Below are 24,042 nucleotides of genomic sequence, written 5' to 3' on the forward strand. Positions count from 1 at the left end.
AGCTAAGAGAATGGGGTAAAGATTGCCAAGATGATCGCTAATTAGCTATTAATAGACTTGAGGTAGACGATCTTTACCTTGGGACAGCAAGTCCTGTCTAAGTTGAAAGGCAATTAAAGATCAGCAGCTCCCAAGATTTTCAACAGAATCATGCATGTTGGATCAGAATTTGTACATTTGGAAATCTTGTCAATTGTTAAGATGGCAGGAACCTCTCAGATGGACAGATGATGGTAAACCTCTCAGATGGTAAAGATGATGGACAGCTGAAACTTGAGAGGCCATTAAGGGACACTATTGTATGGAGAAATATAACTTTGGGAGGGGCACTCAGATGGAATCAAGGGGCCCAATTAAGGAGGATAATCCACTGCCCATCATCAGCTCTTGCAGGGAATCTGCTGGACTATTTCGGTGGGGGCCTCTTCTGCTGTTGGTTGATGCTCCAATCCTTAAAACCTTTTTGACAGGAAAGCATAAAATCCAGACCATAACCTATTTCCAACCATGACCCATGCAATTGTACCTTGCAGCTTCTTGCATGGTCAAACAGAAACGTACCCATAAATCAAAAAGATATATGAACACACAAATGGTGGACTGAAAGTACCTTGGATCATGCAGTGCTCCTGAGACTCAGGCTTATTTCTAGATTTATTTCTAGATTTCTTACAGTTATTAAGAAATATTTGGAGGGAGATGGGCCAAGCCCAGGTAGGTGGGGCTAGTTTAGTTTGGGATTGTGTTCGGCATAGACTGGTTGGACCAAAGAGTCTGGTTCTGTGCCATATGACTCTATGAGAATAAATATTGGTCTGGAAACAGGGAAAGCTCCCACTTCTCTGAATAGTATCACAAGATCTCATCCTCTCCAACAAAGGACTGAATAGGCCTCTGAATTAACTTATCTGTGCATAGTTTCCTCCATACTCTACCAAGGTGCCAGCCTGGATTATGTGCTAAGGGTTCAAAATCAAATTTAGATTTGGAGGTTACTATTGAGCCACAAAAAGAAAAGTACATGTCGGAGAAGAAGGACAATTAAAGACTGGAACACTCTGGCTGTAAATAGAAGAAGGAAGAAATTCGATAACATTGACCTTCAACTTCATTATTCTGAAGAAGAGTAGTTTCCAAGTATTATGGTGTCTGGTGGAACAACACAGGGTAAACCCTCCTGCTTAATTTAAAACCAGCAACACCAAAAGATTTATCCTATACAGTAATCTGTAAAGAGCGAGTGGCCAAGAACTATTTAAAGTAAAAATTAACTACTTTATTCCTTAAAGTATAACAGAAAATAATGAACTAAACACTATTTACAATTCAAAGTTTGTGCGAAGATTTGTAGCTCAGGTGCTCGATGTTGTGGTTCTGTTCGCCGAGCTGGAAGTTTTTGTTGCAAACGTTTCGTCCGAACACCGAACGGAGAATTCACTACAAGGGTATACAGGAAAGCCACACACACAGACCAAGTCCTAAACTATGAAAGTAACCACCCCAACACACACAAACGAAGCTGCATCAGGACACTATTCAAAAGGGCCACAACACACTGCAGTACACCAGAACTGCAAAAAGATAAAGAGGAACACCTATACAAGGTATTTGCCAAAAACAGATACCCACGCAACTTCATCAACAGATGCCTAAGAGAAAGACCACGGAACGAGGGCATACCACAACCAAAAGGACTAGCCACACTACCATACATCAGGAGCATCTCAGAACTGACAGCCAGACTACTGCGACCCCTAGGACTCATAACAGCACACAAACCAACAGCCACGCTCAGACAACAACTCACCAGAACGAAGGACCCGATACCCAACATGAGCAAAACTAATGTAGTGTACAAAATACCATGCAAGGACTGCACAAAACACTATATAGGACAAACAGGAAGACAGCTAACAATCCACATACATGAACATCAACTAGCCACGAAACGACACGACCAGCTATCCTTAGTAGCCACACACGCAGACAACAAGCAACATGAATTCGACTGGGACAACACTACTATCATAGGGCAAGCCAGACAGAGAACAGCCAGGGAATTCCTAGAGGCATGGCATTCATCCACAAACTCCATCAACAAACACATCGACCTGGACCCAATATACCAACCACTACAGCGGACAGCTGAAACTGACAACCGGGAGCGGCAGGGACAGACCACTATAAACACCGGAGGAAACATCAAAGAAGCGCTTCGCAGGAGGCTCCCAAGCACTGATGATGTCGCCTAGCCAGGGGACGAAACGTTTGCAACAAAAACTTCCATCTCGGCGAACAGAACCACAACAACTATTTACAATTTATTTCTATAACTTATCTTTTAGCTTCCCTTCTATAATACTAGTCCAATAAAACTCCCAATTAAAAATTTACAAAACAACACTTCTTATCTCAAAACCAGGCAGCTGCAGGTTCTTGTCTTCGGATCTTCCCGTGTCTTCTTTTCTCCTTGTTAGGAAGTTCTGCGTTACAGGTACTGATCGAAAAGGGACTTTTAAGAGAACTATTTTTACATGCTGGGGCTTATCAGTTCTCCTCTCAGCTGTTCAATTTTTCCCAGTCTTATACACCAGAGCATTGGATTGTGTCATTGGCTTTTAAGATTGTCAATATACTCAATTCAAACATGATTTGAGTTTGATATATTTCAGATATAATTTAAACTGATTGACCGAATTCGAATTTGTTTTTGTCACCAAGCAACGAACGAATCAAGTGGTTCGACTCAGTGTTACATTGTTACCATTTTTGAGTAAACTTGGTGCTGGGTCCGGTAGTTCTGCTGCTTTTAACTCTCTTAAAGGTATACCCACACCTTCATAACCCTGGAGTCATCTTAAATCATCATTATATTTGGTAGCAACCAATCATTCCTCTCATTACATCTTATAGGACTTTGCTCATACATAATAGTTCACATTTTGATTCTGACAGTATTTATGTTCTAAAGGCAATTTGAGATGTTAAGCACTGGGATGATCAGAAAGGGGTTTTATTTTGAAAGGTTTCCATCTCTGAACACAAAATTAATAGTTTGAGCTTTATCTTAGCACTGAATCTTTTATCAAACCTAATTTGGTGCAATAAGTTACCTGATCCTGTAAATCTTTAAGCACAGCTTGATGTTCTCCTTGAATGCATTTTAGTCTTTGTTTATGTTCATCTAGTTCCTTTTTTAGGACATCAGTGATCTGTAGTTCATTCTGAAAATATTCAACATCCTTTTCTAACTTGTATTTTTCTGATTCACAGATTTCTAGCTGCAACTAGAGATAAAATCAATTTTAGAATGGAAAGAATCACATTGAAATCACCATGTCCAAACTAACGTCCACATTATTTTCTATTATTATAGCTCATATTTTATTACAAAAAACAATAGGAGTTTTTCTCCTCAATATATCTCTCTGTTACAAAAAAATAGGAATGCTGTTCATGTTAAAGACCATGGTCACAAAGCTTTCCTGTTTCCCTAAACGTATGGTGTGGCTAATTTATCATAAAAATAAAGCAGCTTAAAAACAAAGCACCTGTATTATAATACTTGTGCTCATTTATCTATTTTGAATAGAAACAAATAAATTTGCAAATAGGGCTCAATTTTTACTTCCAAAGTTGGAAAATTCCTGATTCTCCAAACCCAACTTAGGAGAAAACCACCTGGAAGCTGTGAATTTCACTCTAGGTGAGCAGATGTTTAACAGAAATCGAGCTCACCTCCCCTGAAAAATAGTGCAGAGGCGGCCATAGCAATGTGAATACTAGATGCATAGAAAAAATCCAATTGAAAGATAAGACAAAAAACAGTCTGTTCACCCTTCATGTCTCCACATTCTCTATCCATAACAACTCCTGCCCCAACCACATCACTGTCTGTTGTACTCCCCAAGCAAACATATGCCCCTAACCACCCTACAATGACCGCTCACACCCCCGTGAGAATACATGCCCCTCTGCCCAGTTTTCATGACCCTTATATCAACCTACAGCCAATCATAAACACACTTGCCTTGACATCCTCCATTGCCAACCCCAGTATCCACCACAGGCATACCTCAGGAGTCATACTGAATTCAAATAAAGTTCTAATTTTTTCTTATAGACAATCAATGATAAAATCTCATTCATTACATTCAAATGATTTAAACTACCTAATCCCTTTCAAAATCACACATTTCATTCAAGTACATAATTTTTTATCAGAATATAAAAATGTATATAAACACTTGCACTCATAACCCCGCATATAAAAACTTTTGAACAATCAAACTGTGAACTGACAGACACCAAACCTTAATAATGATAATCAGTTATGAAGCACAAAACCTTTAAAAATCTTTCAGATTTATGCCAACAGTGTTAAAGCAAGCACTTGTTTTTATTTTAAAATTGCAGATGCTTCAATTTAAAGGGAATTTAAACAGCTTGATAGCTTAAATAGTTTATCCACTCTTTACACTTTCATATCTACTTTTAACAATCCAAAAAGGGAGTTAACTTGTCTCAAAGGTATTCCTGATCCCTTATCTGTTTAAAAGGATACCCACTTCCCAAAGAACTCCAATAAGTTAGATCTTCTCCTGAAAGGTATAAAGCTTAAGTTACATTACAGAAAACTGGGTGACAAAAATAACATTTGAGTGAAGACATTTTCCACACCATCTTTGTGTGAGAGACTTTGAGTGAGCACTGTAGCATTAAATACCAGAATGAACTTGCAAATAAACAATCTTATCGCTCTAAACACACAAAAAGTTTGCTGCTGGTTCTCCAATTGTCCTCACATGGGGTTTAAAAACGTGAGCACTTTCCTTTCAAAAGATTATTAATTATAGACAGTTTGGAAATTGGATGAGAATTTTCTCTCATCCTATCTACAATAGTGTAGCTAAATAGCTTCACATAACATATATTTGGAACTTTTATGCTCCATGGTTTTCCATGGTTAGCAGCTTCAGTGAACTATGGATGTGCAAAGTACAACTCAATTACAGTCTCCTCCGCCCTTCTACAGGGAAATTAGTGGATGCTGAGTTTGGGGATGAGACTTTTGAAATGGGGCCATGTTAGAGAACCTCTTGAGCCAAAAATACTTTTGTTCTTATGCCCAATAAAGACATCATATTCCAAATTTTCAATGAACAAACTTAACTAATGTGGATTTCTTGAAATTGACATTTCCTTTAACAAATGGACAATGAGCTGTAAAGAAGGAGTGAGATTAGAAATTTCTTCACTCAGAGTAGTGAGCCTGGGGAATTCTCTGCAGAGGAATCTGCTAAGGCCAAAACATTGAATGTTTTCAAGAAGGAATTAGATATAGTTCCTCAGGCTACAGTGATCAAAGGGAATAAAAGTGTGAACAGAAATCCAAGTTGAATAATCAGCCACAATCATACTGAATGATGGGGCAAGCTTGAAGACCTAAATGGCCTACTCCTATTCTCTGTTTCTATGGTAATCGAAGGTATTTAAAAACTGACTCACCGTCCAACAGAAAAATTCAACATCTGAAATGAAAAGATATTAACCACACATATTCTGAAAACATGAAAAAACATTCCCAAATTGAATGGGTCTCCTTTGAAACAAAGGATGTGATCAACATAATGTCCCTTGGGATGTGTCTGTAAAACAAAATGTGGCTAATCAACCAAATACCTCACTATATTTGAGAAAGAAACTGAAGTTGTGAGAAGTCACATAATAAGGAAGCTATGTTTGTCCCTTTTCAATCTTTAAAGGCTGACTGCAGAACATAAGATATGGCAAGAGCAGAAAGGCATCTGTTCTTCCTTTATGGGTCCACTAATCCAGCAAATTGACCCCAGTATAAATACTACAAGCAACTAACTTTATGACCTGCAGAAAGTCCATCCCTTCGAGAGAATCCTGAAACGAATTTGGAATGCGACTTCAGCTGTTGAATTCACCTAAACTACGCTTTAGGAATGAAGGCGTCTTCGTCATCAGGCCTGCAACATGTGTTTTCCAGAATAAGAAAATCATGTGAATAATTAACTATTCTTTTGCTGATAACCTGTAAAAACACAATATTCTCACCAACTGCACTCTCTTTGTGTGTGAGACTTTGAGTGAGCACTGTAGTATTAAATGCCAGAATGAACTTGCAAATAAACAATCTTATAGCTCTAAACACAAAAAGTTTGCTGCTGGTTCTCAAATTATCCTCACATGGGGTTTACAAACATGAGCACTTTTCTTTCAAAAGATTATTAATTATAGACAGTTTGGAAGAGAATAGGAGTTTCAGCAATTTTCTCTCATCCTATCTGCAATAGTGTAGCTAAATAGTTTCACATAAAATATATTTGGAACTTTTAAGCTTTTTGCTGATTGAAATCGTAAAAACTTTGACCTTTGGCAAATGAGAAATTCTTGGACTTTTTCTTATACTGAACCTTAATGCTTTCTGTCTGATTCCTGAATTCTTCAAGTTGTGCTGAGATCAAATTCTTCTCTGCATCAAATTCCTGCTGCATTTTCTGAACCTTTTCACTGGCCACGGACAAATCATCTTGCAGCTTACGGTTATTCTCTGTAAGATCATGAACCTACAAGACACGTTGGTTCATTATTAAACTAATGTTGTAGCATTTCAAAAAGATTATTGATTGGATTTCCAAGTGATAATATATTAATGACACAAAAGGTTAACTTGGAAAGGATGATCTGCACCAATATTAAAATTGTTGAGAAAGGATATATTTTGTTGAAGACATGCTGTTTGATATGGCACTTATTTAAGTGATGGCCAAAATGTTATTTTGGTTTGGCAAGACCATTCTGTTAGTTGTGAACACCTCTTATGTTGCTTCTGCCTGGTGGCATTGTGAAACGGTTAACTTCACCACTGATCAAATTTCAAATCACTAGGCATCTACTAACATCGATATTACCAGGGCAGAATATTTAGACAATCAGATTGGAGAGTTATCACAGATAAGTAACAGGAAGTACAAAGATCCAAAAACTTTTAATTTACACCAATTTTACAGAAGCTAAACCAAGAGGACTTCATATCAGAGACTGAAATATCATAACTTAAAAATATTATGAAGACTGCCTGTTTTATTTTGATGTATGCTTGAGATCTGAAATGGGGAAAGGGGCTTTAAAAACCAAAGATTGTGGAAGTGATTGCTGTACTTCTTAAAAGTAAGCTACCAGCACTCATAAGCACTGTTTATAGCATTGTTTGCTTTACCAATGGGGATGTTTAGCTGCAGGCAAACTGACACCAGAAGGTGTATACAAAGTGAGATTCGGCCAGCAACTAATAGCTGATTGGTCTCCGGTGCAGCGACCAATTATTCATGCCAAAGGCTTTCCGCCTGCCCATAACTATGCGATTGACTCCAAGGCGACTGAACAGCTTGTGGGTATTAATAGTATATACAGAATCCTTTGGACCATCAACAGGGGAGGTGGTGCTTTTTTCTGAGCAGTAAAATACATCTAAAACCTGAGGAAAGCTAGTTTATTCTCCTTCACCAGTTGCTGTATGCTGTTGCTTTTAAGCAATAAACAAGGAGCTTTATATATTGTTAATCAGTCATCTGTGCTTCCTGCAAGCAAGTGAAAGTACATAGAAAAGAGAGACCATGGAGCGGCATGTCCTGGCAAGCCGAAAGGATCGCCTCAGCAAACCCTGTGGACAGAGACGATTGAACCAGCTTCCCAAACTTTCCCTCCATCCATTACACCAATTTATTTTGCGTGTATCTGTAATGAGTGTGTATCCGGAGTTTTAAAAGATAAATAGACTTTTACCAGTAGAGTTATAGTTCATAGTTCATATTTGTTCACCTATACCTAGAATCTATTTTCAATAGTAATTTTTGTTAAATACAGAATCCTGACTGTGCTTTTTGTCAACCTGAGTCTAAAAAGAGATGTCATTTGAGAAATTTTGGGCATTTTGATAAGATTTTTTATTCCTGCAGGAATATCGGCCTTGATTTCCAGCATGCTACTCCAATTATTTGTGATAGTATTAAAAATAACAGGATTAATCTAATGGAAAAAATATGGCATTTCACAGTATATAATTAGTTTTCCAGGGCAAACAGGATATACAGGACCAGTTATTAGTCAGTATATTATTAACCTAATAAACCTGTTTGTAGATGTTATTGCACACCCTCTAAAGCAGGTGGAACTTGAACATAGGTGTCCTGGTTCAGAGGTTGAGACACAACCACTGTGTCACAAGAGCCCCACTTTAATAGGGTATCCTGTGAAGGAGTAGGGGAAAAATGAGCAGACATTTTTTGATTTCCACATTTAACTGTAACGTGGAACACAGAAGCAACTGTCAGTCTTACAAGGCAATGACGGCAAGTGGCAACAGTTTTGCAGACAATTTAAATATCTGGGCTAATAAATTCCTGTTCCCATTCTAAAAACCAGCAAATTAGAAAACATATAAAACTAATTCCTTAATCTTTGCCTGTCATATAGAGAAAATTAAGACTTAAAAACAGGTGAAGAAAAGGATGAATGAACTTCTTTTATATTTCACAAAACAGTTAAATGGGAACATTGACTGTATTGATCTATTTTGCATAAGGTCAATAATGGCATTGGATTTTTTATGTTCACTCATGGTTAAAAAGTAAACTATGTTACAAACTGCAGATTCCATTTTCACATAGTCAGGGAATAACAAATGATCTCATGCATCTCTCAAAATTATTTTAGTTGGTTGTAACAGCATGGGTTGGAACTTACCATTTTCTTTTAAACTGTAGGATAACATGTTAAGTGGCGAGTAACATGCCACTCCAAACTGGTGAGGTAACGCAGAGTGTCTGCCATTCAGCTCACTAAAACAATTGAGGGTGAGAATCTCACCCAATCACAGGCCTTTACACTATTGACCAGCAATAAAAAGATAGATTTTGTTTTCTTCTTGTGGGGCAGGGTATGGAGATAGGGGGTTTTGAGCAAGGGAAGGCAAATGGCTTTCAGAAACCATTCCTTTGTCAGCCATCATGTCTCCAATTGATCCCAGATTAGGGCAATGGGAGGCCCTCCAGCAAATCAGTAAACAGGTTGCCATAATTTCTCAGTTAGGAAGTCAGCTGATGGAGGTAGCATGTTGAAGCCCTTAATTGCGAGTAAAAGAAAGCTAGCCATGGACCTTCTTTCTGATCTCACAGAGGTAGCTAGAAGGGGTTGAGTTTCCAGGGCACAGGCGAACAATTATCTCCCCTTCTCATCATTTCTAGCAAGGGGAAAATCTGTCCATTAAGTACTCAGCTACCTAGATGCCCTTTCTAAATTTCCACCACTAACCTGTGTTCTTTCTCTTTCTCCCCTTTTAAAAACTACACTAATAAATTAATGATCATAGGGGTACAGAGTATATTTCCCAGTGTCTAAATGATATGGGCAGGGGTACCCCAGATTGCAAGGTCTACAGCCTTATTATGATGACCAATTTCTAGTCCTGTTTAATTGATCACCCTCTTAATCAAGTCAAATCACCCTCTCATCAGTCAAAGTATTGAGTACGGGAGTTGGGATGTCATGTTACAGTTGTACAAGGCATTGGTAAGGCTACATTTGGAGTACTGGGTACAAGTGTGGTTGCACTGCTAATAGGAAGGATGTTATTAAACTGGAAAGGGCAAAAACGATTTGCAGAATTTTACTGAGACTGGAGAATTTGAGTTATAAGGAGAGACTGGATAGACTGGAACTTTTTTTCCTGGAGCGTAGGAGGCTGAGGGGGTGACATAATTGAAGAGTTTTAAAATCATGAGGCATAGATAAGACAATTAGCTAAAGTCTTTACTTCAGGATAAACTACACAGGATAGGATTAAGGTGAGAGGGGAGAGATGTAAAAGGGACCAGAGGGGCAACTCTTTAACACAGGGGGTGGTGCATATGTGGAATGAGCTGCTAGAGAAAGTGGTAGAGGCCAGTACAATTACAGCACTTCAAAGACATTTGTACAGGCACATGGATAGGAAAGATTTCGAGGGATATGGGCCAAACGCAGGCAAATGGGACTAGTTCGGTTTAGGAAACCTAGTTAGTATGGATGAGTTGGGCCAAAGAGTCTGTTTCCGTACTTTCATAGTTCCGAAGAATGTGTTTCCATGACTCCATAATGCTAACACTGAGTCAAATTTGGGGTTCAATAGTCTGATGACAGAATGTAGTGAAGATAGCAAGTTAAAGTGGATACATTAATTCAAAAGTATTTTGAAGAGAATTTGGGAAAGAATATTAAAGTGGATTTACTGTTTGTGATTAGCAAGTCATCTAAACCAAAAACGTTAGAGGTATTTTGTTGAAATTATTATACCTGATCAAGAAGTGTAGTAGTTTGCAATTGTGCAACCTGTAGTTCGTTTTGTAGCTGCTTCTCAGAATTTTCCTTCATGTTTTGCATTATTGTTAGTCTAGATGTCAAATCTTGTGCTTCTTGCTGAGATTTCACTGCTGCTGTCTGCAAGTTGTTCATTTCTCTCTTTAAATTCTCCGTGTCAATATGCAAATTACTCAAATCCATAGAATTTTTCTGCTTCAATTGCTCCAGATCTATAATCTGTTGCTGAAGTTTCTCTTTCTCTTCTGTATGCATATTCAACTGATGTTGAATTATTTGAAGATCTTTACTCAGTATTGTATTTGTAGATTGTAGCTCCACATTTAACTCATCAGCTTTACAAAGTTGGTTGGTCAAGCGAATATTTTCGCATTCTAAATGTGAATTTTGATTGAGGTAATTTCTCTCATTTTCTCTCAATTTTTCCAACTTTTCTTGGCAGATTTTCATCTTTTCATTTAAATGGCTAATGTGAGACTGCAGCTCACTAACAGAATTTTCATAGGCTTCAGTCATTTTGACTTTTTCATTTTCAGATGCTTCAGAATTTCTTGCCAAACTTGAGCATTCAGTTTCTAATTTTTCCTGACTTTCTTGCAGTTGCTTCTCTAAAGCTTGTTTCTCAGAGTTGATGGCATTGAGGTCCATTTTCAATCGCTTCGTATTTTCAGTAATCATTTCCTTCTCTTCCTTTAATATTTCAACCTGCTCCTTTGCAGTTTCAGCTTCTAACACCATTTGCTCCATATTTTCTTCGGAGGTCTGAAGCTCCCGTTCAAGTGCTTCAACCTTGTCTTGAAGGGAGTCTGTTTTTCGTTCACTGATTTTAAGTTTTTCAGCCATATGTTGATGTTTATTATGATCTACTTCAATGCGCACTTTAAGTTTCTCAATAGCATGCCGCATTTCAGCTACTTCTGCCTCGGTGGAATTTAACCTCGCTGCAACTTCACTTTTTTCTGATTTAGAGAACTCCAAAGACTGGAGTAGTTTCAACTTTTCAAGCTCTACTGCATTAAGCTTGCTCTGCAGAGCTTCAATTTGCTCCAGAGTGGATATGTTTTCCTTCTTCAGCTGATTTAGTTCTTGTTCTAATTTCTCCTTTCCTTCTCTATCCAAAACTGAATTGTTTTCCAAACAATCAATTTCCTGGATTATGATTTCCTTTTCCTTTGAATTTTTCTCCATTTGTTCGGTAAGAGCTTGTCGCTGACTGGTTAGTTTCTTCAGTTCAGCTTCAAGCACCCGGATTGTATTAAAATTGTAGATTTTCTCTGCTTCAAGCTCTTGAACTTTTTCCTTTAGCCTTTTACTAGTTTGCTCCAATTCATTATTTGTCTCCGCTAGAGTACTAATCTCCTGAATGAACTCATTATTTTCGGTTTCAAGCTCAGACAGCTTTTCTGCCTGAATGGAAATGGTCCTTTGACTTGATTCATGTTCTTTTTCTAACAATTGCTTTCTGATTTGTAACTTATCCAGATCAACTTCCATTTCAAGGATGTGTTTTTCCAGGTTAGCTTTATCTGATTTTGCTCGCTTCAGTTCATTTTCTAGTTCAAGGAATTGCTCACTCCTGTCTGTGTTATTCATCTCTGAACTCTCCAACATCTTGGTTGCATCAGGCAATTTAACTTTATCCACTTTCAACTGTAATGTAATATTGCTGAGCTCCTCTTCCAAACTGTTTACTTTGTCTCGAAGATTTTGATTTTCAACAGCAGAAGACTTCAATTCATTACATAGTTGGAGCTCCTTCTCTTCAAACATTAGCATTTTCTTTTCTAACTCAGTGTAAACAGTGGTTTTATTAAATAGTTCTTTTTGACTGGTATTTAGCTTGCTATGCAAATTCTCTATCTCATGGAGTAGTTCTTCAGTTATTTTCTTATTTTCATCATTTGGAAGGAGATGAAGAGCTTGGCCAGACTCCTGGTCCAATTGTAACTGAGATCCAACAAAGGTTTCATGGATTGATTGGTGTTCCACCGGGACACTAACTTCATCATTATCTAAATGTGTTGATTCAGCTATGCGCTGTTGTTCTGTGTTGCTTTCATTCAGTTCATTATCAATGTCGTTGCTTACATTCTTAGCATCATTAAAGTAGATGGTGTAGTCTCTGGTAAATACAGGACTTTCTCCTGTTTTGTCAGATTGTAAACTGGGTTGTTTCTCCCTTTGAACATTAGAGTCAAGGGACACATTTTGTCTGGTAACAGATCCCATTTGATCAGTGATGATCATTACCTCTGTTTGACGTTCTTTTGAATCAGTATGCTTCAACTGAAAAACAAAAATAGTTATAATTTAAACATATCAATCCTTACAAACAAAATATAGTCAATTGTTGGTTTCAAGTATGTAATGCCAAACTTGATATACAAATGAAATACCGTAATTATGTAGCAACATATAAGTCATAAAATAAAACAGTAAATTATCTCATATAAAGCACAGTACTAAAATATGCCTGCCATTTATTTAATGCTCTTACATCTTAGACAAAACAATTGGTTTTAAAATATTAGTAAGTAATTTTGAGATGTCCACAATGATTGGTAGGTACTATGAAAGGTAATCATGTCCTTCTAAAATATACACACTGGTAATACTTCTGCAACTGTACACATGATTAAAATGCTCAAATTCCATTCAAAACCAAGGCTAAGTTTTTAAAATGAGTTAATTATGTATATATTACTCATATATTCTTCTCAATTAAAGAGATATGCAGAATGAATAGAAAATATGGAATTATTCAATATCTTGCCAAAATAAAAAATATTCTATGAAATTTTCAGATTGTTGGATACACTTTCTGTACTATACTGAAGACAGTTCACAAGCTCTGATTCACTGATTTCAGATTGAGTGACAGAAGAAATACCACAAATGGGACTGATTAACCGTGGTCTCTTGAGAGAGAAGGTTTATAGAGCTATGATTGCTATTTCTGAATGCCATTTGATTGGTACTGCTACAAGGAAAGACATGCTTAGTAATGCTTATTCGAGATCTAACCAAAGATTGCTGTGATTTCCTCCATGAACAATAAAATATTTTTCAAGAGTTACAGCATTTACTTAATTTAACAAGTTCACACACTATGACATTTATAATAGACCAATGAACCACTTACTACATATCTCAAAATTTCATAACTATTAATATTGATTTTTATTATTCACCTTATGCGGAGTACTCTCTTTGGAATGAGAGCTAGCAAACAGCAATGACTGGGAACTGAGGTCCAGAGATTGAAGCTGAACTCTCGCACCTTCTAATTCTGCAGACAGCTGCTCAGTTTGCTGCCTCTGTGCAGCCAACTTTATTTCCATCTCAGTTGTTAGATTGGTCAACTTCAACTGCCATTCTTCAATTTCAGATGAGTGTTTTTTTTTCAGAAATTCAAGTTCTTGCTTTGTTGCAGTTAAGGTTTGATGCAGTTCCCAGGTTTCTTGATCTGCAGCCTCTTTCTGTTTTTGAAGTTGTTCTCTAAGTAATGTAATAGACTGGTCAGAAGAGTCAGAACAAGGTTCCAGTTCCACAGGTTTCATTTTCAGGTGATCATCTTCAACAGAAAAGGTTGTTTGGTCACTTACAATAGAGTTGGGTGAATTTTCAATTGCATTCAAAAGGGTTTTCATTTTATCTGATGAATGATTCTCAATAATGTCAGCCACCTCTTTCTCTTCTGAAATGTTTTGATGCCTACATTCCAGGGATGCAATCATTACTTCTTTTACGACTTTGCACTCTTGAGTATCAAGATCAGCACTATTGTTTGTTAAATCTACTTTACTCAACAGCAATGCTTTTTCAGTTTCCAAAGCTGCAATAAGAGACTGTAACTCAGACACCATTGAGGTGAGATGTGTTTCCTGTTCTTTACTTTTTTCAAGTTCGTTCTTTAGATCCTCATTAGTTTTCCTTTGTAGAGTTATCTCTTCCATCAAAGATTCATTATGACGTTTGCTTTCAAAGACATACAAGTTCATAGCTGATAATTCAGACTGCACCTTACTGAAGTCTTTCTGCAGAAGAGCTCTTTGCTCCTCACTCTGTTGCAGTGCAACCTCCATATTACTCAAAGTAATTTGCATTTGTGCTTTTAGCTCCTGTTGTTGAGAAGTCATTTTTGATGCAATATCACTATTTTGACTCATTAAATCACTGATACGAATTTCAGTCTGACACAGCTTCTTTTGAAGTTCCTTTATCTCCTCGTCTTTCAGATTGCATTGCCTTTCTGATTCTTGGTTTTCAGCAAGCTGGATTTGCAAGGAATGGAGATAATCAAGATCCATTTTTTGTTTATCAAATTCACTTTGCAGCTCTTCAGTTGTTTGCCTCTGCAGTGTTATTTGTTCCAGCAAAGCTGATTCTTGGTTCTTGCTTTCATTTAATTTCAAATGCATATTTTCCATCTCTGTCTGCATTGAACTTAATTCCTTCTCTAGAAGAATCCTATTCCCCTCACTATTCTGAAACTTACTCTCCACACTACTAATCTCACTTTGCATTTGTTCTACTTGAGAAATATAAGACTCTAAAGAAGCCTCTTTATCTTCAAGGTCCATCTGCAGAAGCTGAAGTCGAGTTTGAATTTTCTGAAGTTCAATTTCTTTTGTAATGACCGTGTCTTTCAATTGTTCTGAAATAATATCTTTCTCTGTAATCAACTTACAGTGGTTAACATTTTCAGACTGCACTCTTATCAAATCATTTTCAAGCTTTTCTAATTTAGTTGTAAAAATTGTTTCTTTTTCAGTTTTCTTTGTTATCAGATGCGCTAATTGTTCTTTTTCCTGCAGCAATTCATTGTGATCTTCCAGTATTTTGTTTTGTCTTGCATGTGATTCAACAAGTTCTTTTTTTAATTGATCAATTTCTTCCATCTTCTGCAGCTGTAACTTGAAACCATCTATTTCTTCAAGCATGGTTTTAATCCTTTCCTCATAGTCTAGAATTTTGGCATTATATTCCATGGAATGCTCAGTATGTTTTCTTTGCAGGTCCTCAGCTTCTGTATTTCTCATCAATAATTCTTGTGATCTCTCATGCAACTGCATTTCCAAAAAGTCTTTGTTTTCTTCTAAAGCATTGCATTTTTCACGAAGATGTTTTAATTCTTCTTCTAAAGCAGCATACTGTTGCATTAACTCAGCTTCCCTAGTTTCCTTCTCAATTATCTTCTCTAGCAATTTCTTAGTGTCACTTTCTTTCTCTGCGACTGTGTTCTGCAGTAATCTTTGATTTGCACTTAGTTCTTCATATAGAGTTTTAAGATCTTTGAGTGTATTTTCTTTAGTAACAGCTTCTTCTTCATATTTTTTAGTCAGTTCTTGTAATATTGTTTCATTTCTTTTCATTTCATCAGCGAAACTAGAATTCACTTTGTTCAACTCTAAATTTTCCTGCATCAAAGAATTGTTGGAATTTTTTAGTTCTTCATTCTTCTTAGAGAGCTGTATGAGTTCTTTTTCCTTCAAACTAATTAACTCCTCTTTTTCCTGAATGCACTTCTCAGACAAAAGACAAGCTTCCAGCTTTGCTTCTAACTCTTCATTGGCTACCTGCATACATTTCAAATTACTTGCACTGGTCTCAAGTTCTTGTGCAATATTTTCAATAGATTTATTTTTCTCATCTAAAGTAGCTTGCAATACTCCATCATGTTGCAGTTTCAGCTGATGAATTTCTTGTTCCATTTCTGTTTGCAAATCAACATATTCCTTTTCCCTCTCCTCAATTTTTTCTTCAAGTTCTTCTCTCTGTTTTAATAGAGCTTCACATTTTTTGTCAACCTCAGATCGTTGTTGTTTCTCAAGATTCAGTAAAGATTCTTGAGAAGTAATCTGCTCCTTGAGGATGGAAATATCATGTTGGTAAATTTCTAATGTTAAGTTTATATTTTCAATTTCAAGTTTGTCAAGTAAAACCTTTTCATACTCCTGCATTACATGCGTTTTCTCTGCTTCAACTTTAGCTAGCTTTCCTTCAAGATTATTTGTGGTTTGCAAAATGTTGTCCTTCAAACTCAAAATTTCTGTTTCTTTAAGTTCAATTAAGCACTCTTTTGACTTCAGCAGATTACTGACATTTTCATAATCAGCAATCAATGCACACTGAGACTCTTCAAGTTTCATAACTTTGCTTGTTTCTTGTTGCAAATTTTTCTCCAGTTCAGCTATCTGTGCTGTGAGCTCAGAAATGCTCAAGTTCAGGTTTTCTATTTCCTTTCCATTCTTTTGCTCTTGCTGCTTTGCTTCTTTCATGAATTCTTCAAAAGATTGCCTTTGTGTTTCTAACTCAGAAGTTTTGCTGTCTAGAATTTGCTTGAGATCATCAGTCTGGCATTGCAAATTCTCTTTTTCATCCTCAACTGACCTAAGTTTTTCTGCTTGCTTTTCACTTTTGTGCTGATGAACTTCGAGATTCTGCTCATGTTCTTGATTTTTTTTCAAACTCATTTCGAGATTATGTTCTAATTCTTTAATTTTGTTATTCATCACCTCCTTTTCACATTGAAAAACATTCATAACATGCATATTTTCCATCTTCCACTGAGCCAGGGAATTACTTTCCTCTTTTAGTTCTTGAAATGCCTTTTCTTTTAGATGTATATTTTTTTCTAGTTCTTCAATTTCATTTGCCATTTTTTGAACTTTGATATTTAGCTGTTCCATGCTTTTTTCTTTCTCTTTCATACCCTTACAAGCAGAATCAAGTGCCTGTTTCAACTTTTCCATATTTATACACATTGACTTGCTTTGTTCATCTAAATTGTGTTGTAGACTTTTTATCTCAGCTTCTTGAGCACTGTTCTTACCTAAAAAGATAACAGGCATGTAAATATCAAAAGCAATAACTTTGTCCACAAATCAATACTCAACAAAAAGAGAAGTGACAATGGGCTTCCAATAGTTAATTAATATTCAAAATATTATGTCTACCACATTTGTGAAGGAGGAGGACTTCCTCTGCGTGTTACGATTAAAGTTGTAAATATGTTTAATTTACAAACACGAATTAGTTCACCAGAGTATAGCTTCTACAAAGTACTTAACTTGCAGGAACGTGGGGCTGATGACACTAGTCTGACCCACAACAATCATTAAGTTTCTGTAGTTTGAGGAACTTTGACTGAGAGACAATGAACAATAGTCCAAGCTTTGGACACTGATGTTTCAGGAACGGAGAGGTTTAGTTCAAAGTAAGGGAGGAGTATGTGACTGTGAATGAGGCAAGTATGGGTTTCCATTTGAGAAGGCTCACCCTTTGCACTTTCCCAGCAAATACACAATGATGGCACTATTTTTGAACAAGTTGTACATAGGAACCTTCAAGAATCCTTTTCGTAGCACACCCCAAAGGGAATTGCAGAGGATGTCAAGTTTTCTGCTGGACAATTTATCTACAGCTGGATCTCTCTGAAAATCTTCATTTGAATTAAGAGTTCAGCATGTTCCAATGAAAGTAAGTAAACAAATTACTCAGAAAAAGTTTGAATATTTAATGCATGGTCTAACTCATGAACAACTATTTGACAGGGGCTATAACTTACCTCACACACACTCCCTGATCTAACCCAAATCCCTCCATTCTACACATAATCCCCCATTTAGAAGCCACAGAACAAATTACTTTACATATGAGATTCATTGATCCAAAGTAATAATCATATAAGAGCTGGGAAATTTGGTAAAAGAACAGACTGAGAGGCTTTGTACCTGAATGCAAGACTTATTTGGAATTTGGAATAAAATTAATGACTTAACATCACAAATAGAGACAAATGAGTATGATTTGGTGACAATTACAGAGATGTGATTGCAAGGAGGCCACATTTTGGAATTGAATGTCCAAGGGTACTCAGTATTTCAGAAGGACAGGCAGGAAGGAAAAGGAGATAGTGTAGCTTTGTTAGGAAAGGATGACATCAGTACTGTAATGCAAAATGATACCATCATTCAAGGTAAAGACCTGGAGTCTGTCTGGGTAGAGATAAGAAACTGCAAGGGAAAGAAGTTCCTGGTGGAAGTAATCTGTAGGTCCACCAAAAGTAGTTGCACAGTGAGACATTGTATAAACCAGGAAATCCTGGGGGCTTATAAGAAATATTCATCAATCATGATGGGTGATTTTAATATGCACACAGACTGGATGAATTAAATTGATAGAAGTAGCCACGAAGGAGTGTTAACTCAATGTACGAGAAATTGTTTCCTGGAGCAATGTGTTTTAGAACCAACCTGGAAGCACTTTTTTTTTGGATTTGGTAATATATAATGAGGTGGGATTAATTTCTCATTGTAAAGGATTCTCTAGTGAAGAAGTATCGTACCACACTATGATTTCAAATTCACCTGAACAGCAAGTAACTGGAGCCCCACATTAGTATTTTTGAGTTAAACAAAGGCAATCACATAGGCATGAGGAAAGATTAGCTTCAAATAGATTGGGCAGAAAGACCATATGGTAAGATAGTTGATAAGCTGTGTCAGATGTTTAAGGAGATATTCAATTGCTCCCAAAATATACTCCAGAAAGGAAGATAGATTGTGTGTGTGTGTGTGTGTGTGTGTGTGTGTGTGTGTGGGGGGGGGGGGGGGGGGAGCAAAGAAACATCCATGACACTCCCACACTCCATGACAAAGCAAGGAACTTAAATATTCATAAAACTAAGGCCAATGATAGGCTGGAGGACTGTGAAACTTTGAAGATCAACAAAAAAAAGTAACAGAGATAGTGAATTCACCAGTTACAATATTCCAAAATTCCCTGGATACAGGACATGTCCCACTGAAATTGAAAAATGCGAAAATAACATCTTTATTCAAAGAGGGAGGGGGAGGCAGAAAGTGGGAACTATAGACTAGTTAGTTTAACTTGTGTTATCAAGAAATTGTTAGATTCCATTATTAAGACAGTAATAACAAAGACATTTGGAAAGTCAAAACACAATCCATCAGAGTTAGCATGGTTTTATGAAGGGTAAATTATGTTTGACTAATTTGCTCGAGTTCGTTGAACATGTAACAAGCAAGGTGCATAATGGGGATGCTGGTGATGTGGTATTTTGGACTGTCAGAAGGCATTTGATAAGATACCCCACAAAAAATACTACACAAGATAGGATCACAAGGGCTTGGATAATTTATTCACTTGGATAGAGGATTCAGTAGTCATCAGAAAGCAGAGAGGCAGGATAAATTGGGTTTTTTCTGATCAGCAAGATTTAATTATTGGGGTGCCATACGGTTTGGTGTTTGAGCCCCAACTACTTACAATCTACATTCATGACTAGAATTCAGGGATACAAAGTATTGTAGAAAAAAATTGCAGATAACACTAAAAATTAGTGGGAAATTAGATTGCAATTAAGAAATTTACAAATGAATATGGATAGGTTAGGTATAGGGACCAAAATTTGGCAGATAGGTTTAATATGGATGTGTGTGATCATTTTGATCAGAGGAATAGAAAAACAACTTATTATCCAAGTGGAGACAAAGATCAGAGTGCTTCAGTGCAGAGGGATCTGGGTGCCCACATGCATAAATCACAGAAAATCACCTGCAGGTACAGCAGGTAATAAACAAGGTAAATGGAATTTTAGCATTTATTGCTAAAGGAAAATATAAGAGTAGAGAAGTATTGCTGCAACTGTATATGGAATTAGTGAAACCGCACCTTGAGATTTGCATACAATTTTGGTCTCCTTGAGAAGAGACATAGCTGTACTAGAGGCAGTTCAGAGGAAGTTCACCAGATTGATTCCACAGATGAGGGATTCTTAAGAAGAAAGATTGAGCAGTTTAGGTGTATTCTTTGGAGTTTAAAAGAATAAGAAGAGATCTAATTGAGATACACAAGATGTTAAACAGTATTGATAAAGTAAACATAGATAAGATGTTTCCTTACATGGGGCAATCTAGAATGAGAGATCATTGTTTCAGTATATATGGGGAGCAAAATTAAAAGAGAGGAGGAAAAATTACTTCTTTCAAAGGGCAGTGATGTTGTGGAATTCATTGCCCAAGAGTATAGAGGATGCTGGGACATTGAGTAAATTTAAGGAGGAGATAAACGGTAATCAGTAAAGAATTGAAGGGTTATGGACAGCGGGCAAGAAAGTGGAATTTAGGCCAAGATGAGATCAGCTGTGATTGTATTATTCGGTGGACAGGGCTTCTAATTTTTATATTCTTATAAAGGCTCCTCAGAGCAAGAGTGATCCTATTATAATAGAATTTTATGTTCAGTTTCAGATGAGAAATTTAGGTCTGAAACTCATGGCTGAAACTTAAATAAATGAATTACACCATAGTATAAAAGATGGATTGTGTATGTAGATGAGGAAAAATAGGTTTAGATTTAAGATGATTAAGTAATGGTAGGCATTTCAAGAGGTCAGTTCATTACTCCCAACAAAGATGTATTTCACTGAGAAATCAACATCTGAGAAGGGCAAACCATTCATAGCTAAATAAGAAAGTTAAGGATGTTATCAATTTGAATGAAAAGCATACATTGATAAGAAGAACTCAGTGTTGCGGGGGCAATCTATTACTATGGATCGAGGATTGGCCAACCATTAGAAAATATAGTTTAGATAAATGGTAAAACAGGACATTTCGAAGATAAATATCCAGAATCTAAATTTACTGACAATACGAAGACAAATGGAAAAGTGGCAAGAACATCAGGAAGTAGGAGGGGTTGATGGGAATCTTGCCCATTGGCGGGACAGCACCATGTCACCTCTTTCCAGAAAAGCATCCACATTAAATGCCTGAGGGCAACAGCAACTACTGTAGTCTGCAGAGCTCTGATGGAGATTGCTTTGCAAGTTTCCAGAGTGGAAAGTACCTGCAATCTTAACCTCCCTCTTGCCCAATTAAATTCTCTCTTCATCATAGGAGGAGACTATTAAGATTATAAGACAGTGAAATATGAAGCCAGGTACAATACAAATTAGATATACAAAAAGAATATTGATCTTTACTGAAAAAGGAACTGAAGTATAAAAGAAGGCAAGTGTTGTCATAACTATTGTGAGATCAAACCCAGTATGCACCCTGCATTTAAGGAGAAATAAACTTACATTGAGACAATTCAGAACTTGTTAGGTTGATACATAGAATGAAGTGATCATGTTATATGGAAAAGTTGAGCATGTTAGGTCCATGGTTTTTGGAGTTTATAAGAATGAGGTGACCTATTAAATTCTGAAGGAGCTTAACAAGTGTGGAAACGGAGAGGACATTTCCGTTGTAAGGGAATTTAAACGGGGAGTAATTTCAGAAGAAGGACTTTTGTATTGAGATGGATACAAGGCTGAATTTCTTATCATGGAAACAGACGCTTAAGTCCAACTAGTCCACACCAACCATGTTACCAAACTAAACGAGCCCCATCTGCCTGCGCTTGGTCCATATCCCTCCTTTCCTATTCATGAACTTATCCAAACGTCTTTTACATGTTGTAACTGTACCTGCATCCACACTTTCTCTGGCAGTTCATTCCATACACGAACCATTCTGTGCAAAACTTTGCCCCTCATGTCTTTTTTAAATATTGCTCCTCTCATGTTAAAAATATGCCCAATTGTTTTGAACTCTCCCACACTAGGTAAACAACCCTAGTCATTCACCTTATCTATGCCCCTCATGATTTCACAAACCTCAGTAAGGTCACCCCTCAATCTCCCACGCTCCAGTGAAAAAGTCCCAGTCTTTCCAGTCTATTCTTATATCTCAAACCCTCTATATCCAGCAACATCCTAGTAAATCTTTTCTGAACCCTCTCTAGTTTAATAATCTCTTTCCTCTAACAGAGTGACCAGAATTGCACACAATACTCCAAAAGAGGCCTCACCTACATCCCGTCTAACCTCAACATGACATCCCACTTCCTATATTCAAAGGTCTGAACAATGAAGGCAAGTGTGCTAAATGTCTTCTTAACCACTCTGTCTACCTGTGACACAAATTTCAAAGAATTGTGTACCTGAACCCCTAGGCCTCTCTGTTCTACAACACTACCCAGGGCCTATCTTTTTTATTATCAAAGTGCAACATCTCATATTTATCCAAATTAAACTCCGTCTGTACTCTTCAGTCCAGTGACCCAATCGATCAAGATCTCTTTATAGTCTTAGACAACTTTCTTCACTGTCCATTATACCACCAATTTTGGTGTCATCTGAAAATTTACTTATCATGCCTCCTTTATTCTCCTCCAAGTGATTTATATAAATGACAAACAAAAGTGGACCCAATATCAATCCCTGTGGAACACCCCTGGTCACTGGCCTCCAGTCCAAAAAAATTAATCCTCGACAACCATCCTTTGACTCCTACTACAAAGCCAGTTTTGTAATAATTGGCAAGCTCACACTGAATCGTGTATGATCCAAATTTACTAATTAATCTACCATGCAAAACCTTATCAAATGCTTTACTAAAATCTAAGTAAATAACGTCCTCTGCTCTGCCCTCAATCTTTTTGGTTACTTCACTAAAGAATTTAATCAAGTTTATGAGACACGATTTTCCCCGCACATGACCATGCAGATTAGCCCCAGTCAATACCAGTATTGTAGCTCTCCTCAAACAGCTTGGCTGTGGACAGCCTCGTAGAATCGAGTTGGAAAATAATTTCTTGGTAAATATCTAATATTTTCTTCTGACACAATAACGTTTTACTGCATAAGGTCAAAAAAGGGCAAGGGAACCTCATGTTGATGTTTAACTATTCCCACCCTCACCATGCCTCAGCTTATGAGTCATGTTGAGAACCATTTATACAGAGCACGTTGGGAAAAGTTTAGTCATTTAAATAAAACTGACAGGGAGGGGATGGACACAGGACTAGAAACATTAGTTGTTTCTTTTCTCTCGACAGATGCTGCTAGCTCTGCTGAGTTTCTCCAATGTTTTTAGTATTTTTCTTTCAACATATTCATTTATTCATTCATGGAATGTAGGCATTGTCGGCTGGGCGAACCCATGCCTAGTTGCCACTGAGAATGTGATGGTGAGCAGCCAAATGAGATTTGGAAATATCATAGACATTTGAAATTTTCTACATCAAGAAAGCACTGGAATCCCTTGACGCTACAGATATTCCACGCTGATTTTGTTAAAGTTTTGACTTACAAGGCAATCAAGTAATATGGGGAGCAGAGAATAAAATGGATGTTGAGGCCATAATCAAATCAATCATGATCATATTGAAGAGGGAAACAGGCTCATGAGGCCAAAATTTCCTACTCCTATTTCTTTATAAATAATTCGCATAATTATGTTGTAACCAACCCTAAAACTATTATTTTCTTAATTCCATAAGTCTTGTTCTGAGTATTATTCTAAAGTTGATATTGGAATAATATTTTATTGAACTGATTGGGAAATCATCCATAACTATTACTGGTATTAATCCAGAAACCCAGGTAATGTTTTGGGGACCCAAGTTAAAATCCCACTGCAGCAGATGGTGGAATTTGAATGCAATTTTTAAAAATCTGGAATTAAGAATCTACCGATGATCGTTGATTGTCAGAAAAATCAATCTGGCTCACTACTATCAATCGGCAATTCTTACCAGGTATGGCCAACATTGGATTCCAGAGCCACGGAAATGTGG

At 36.9% G+C, this 24,042-nt stretch overlaps 1 protein-coding gene across 4 annotated transcripts in view; it reads right to left on the reverse strand.

The window, feature by feature from the left end:
• The window catches only part of cenpf (centromere protein F), a 106,647-nt gene that overhangs the window by 30,385 nt on the left and 52,220 nt on the right, over positions 1 to 24,042 (reverse strand). For all 4 annotated transcript variants that reach the window (XM_043695815.2, XM_087991327.1, XM_087991328.1 and 1 more), the window contains exons 12-15: positions 13,578 to 17,221; positions 10,363 to 12,672; positions 6,444 to 6,596; positions 3,114 to 3,287 (exon numbers count right to left, since the gene is read on the reverse strand). In XM_043695815.2, the coding sequence (XP_043551750.2) occupies positions 3,114 to 3,287; positions 6,444 to 6,596; positions 10,363 to 12,672; positions 13,578 to 17,221 (6,281 nt within the window). The remainder of the gene's footprint in view (positions 1 to 3,113; positions 3,288 to 6,443; positions 6,597 to 10,362; positions 12,673 to 13,577; positions 17,222 to 24,042) is intronic.

This window comes from Chiloscyllium plagiosum, unplaced genomic scaffold, assembly GCF_037043375.1.
Source record: "Chiloscyllium plagiosum isolate Xiang-an unplaced genomic scaffold, Cpla_swu_hap1 HiC_scaffold_10, whole genome shotgun sequence".
Classification (NCBI taxonomy): domain Eukaryota; kingdom Metazoa; phylum Chordata; class Chondrichthyes; order Orectolobiformes; family Hemiscylliidae; genus Chiloscyllium; species Chiloscyllium plagiosum.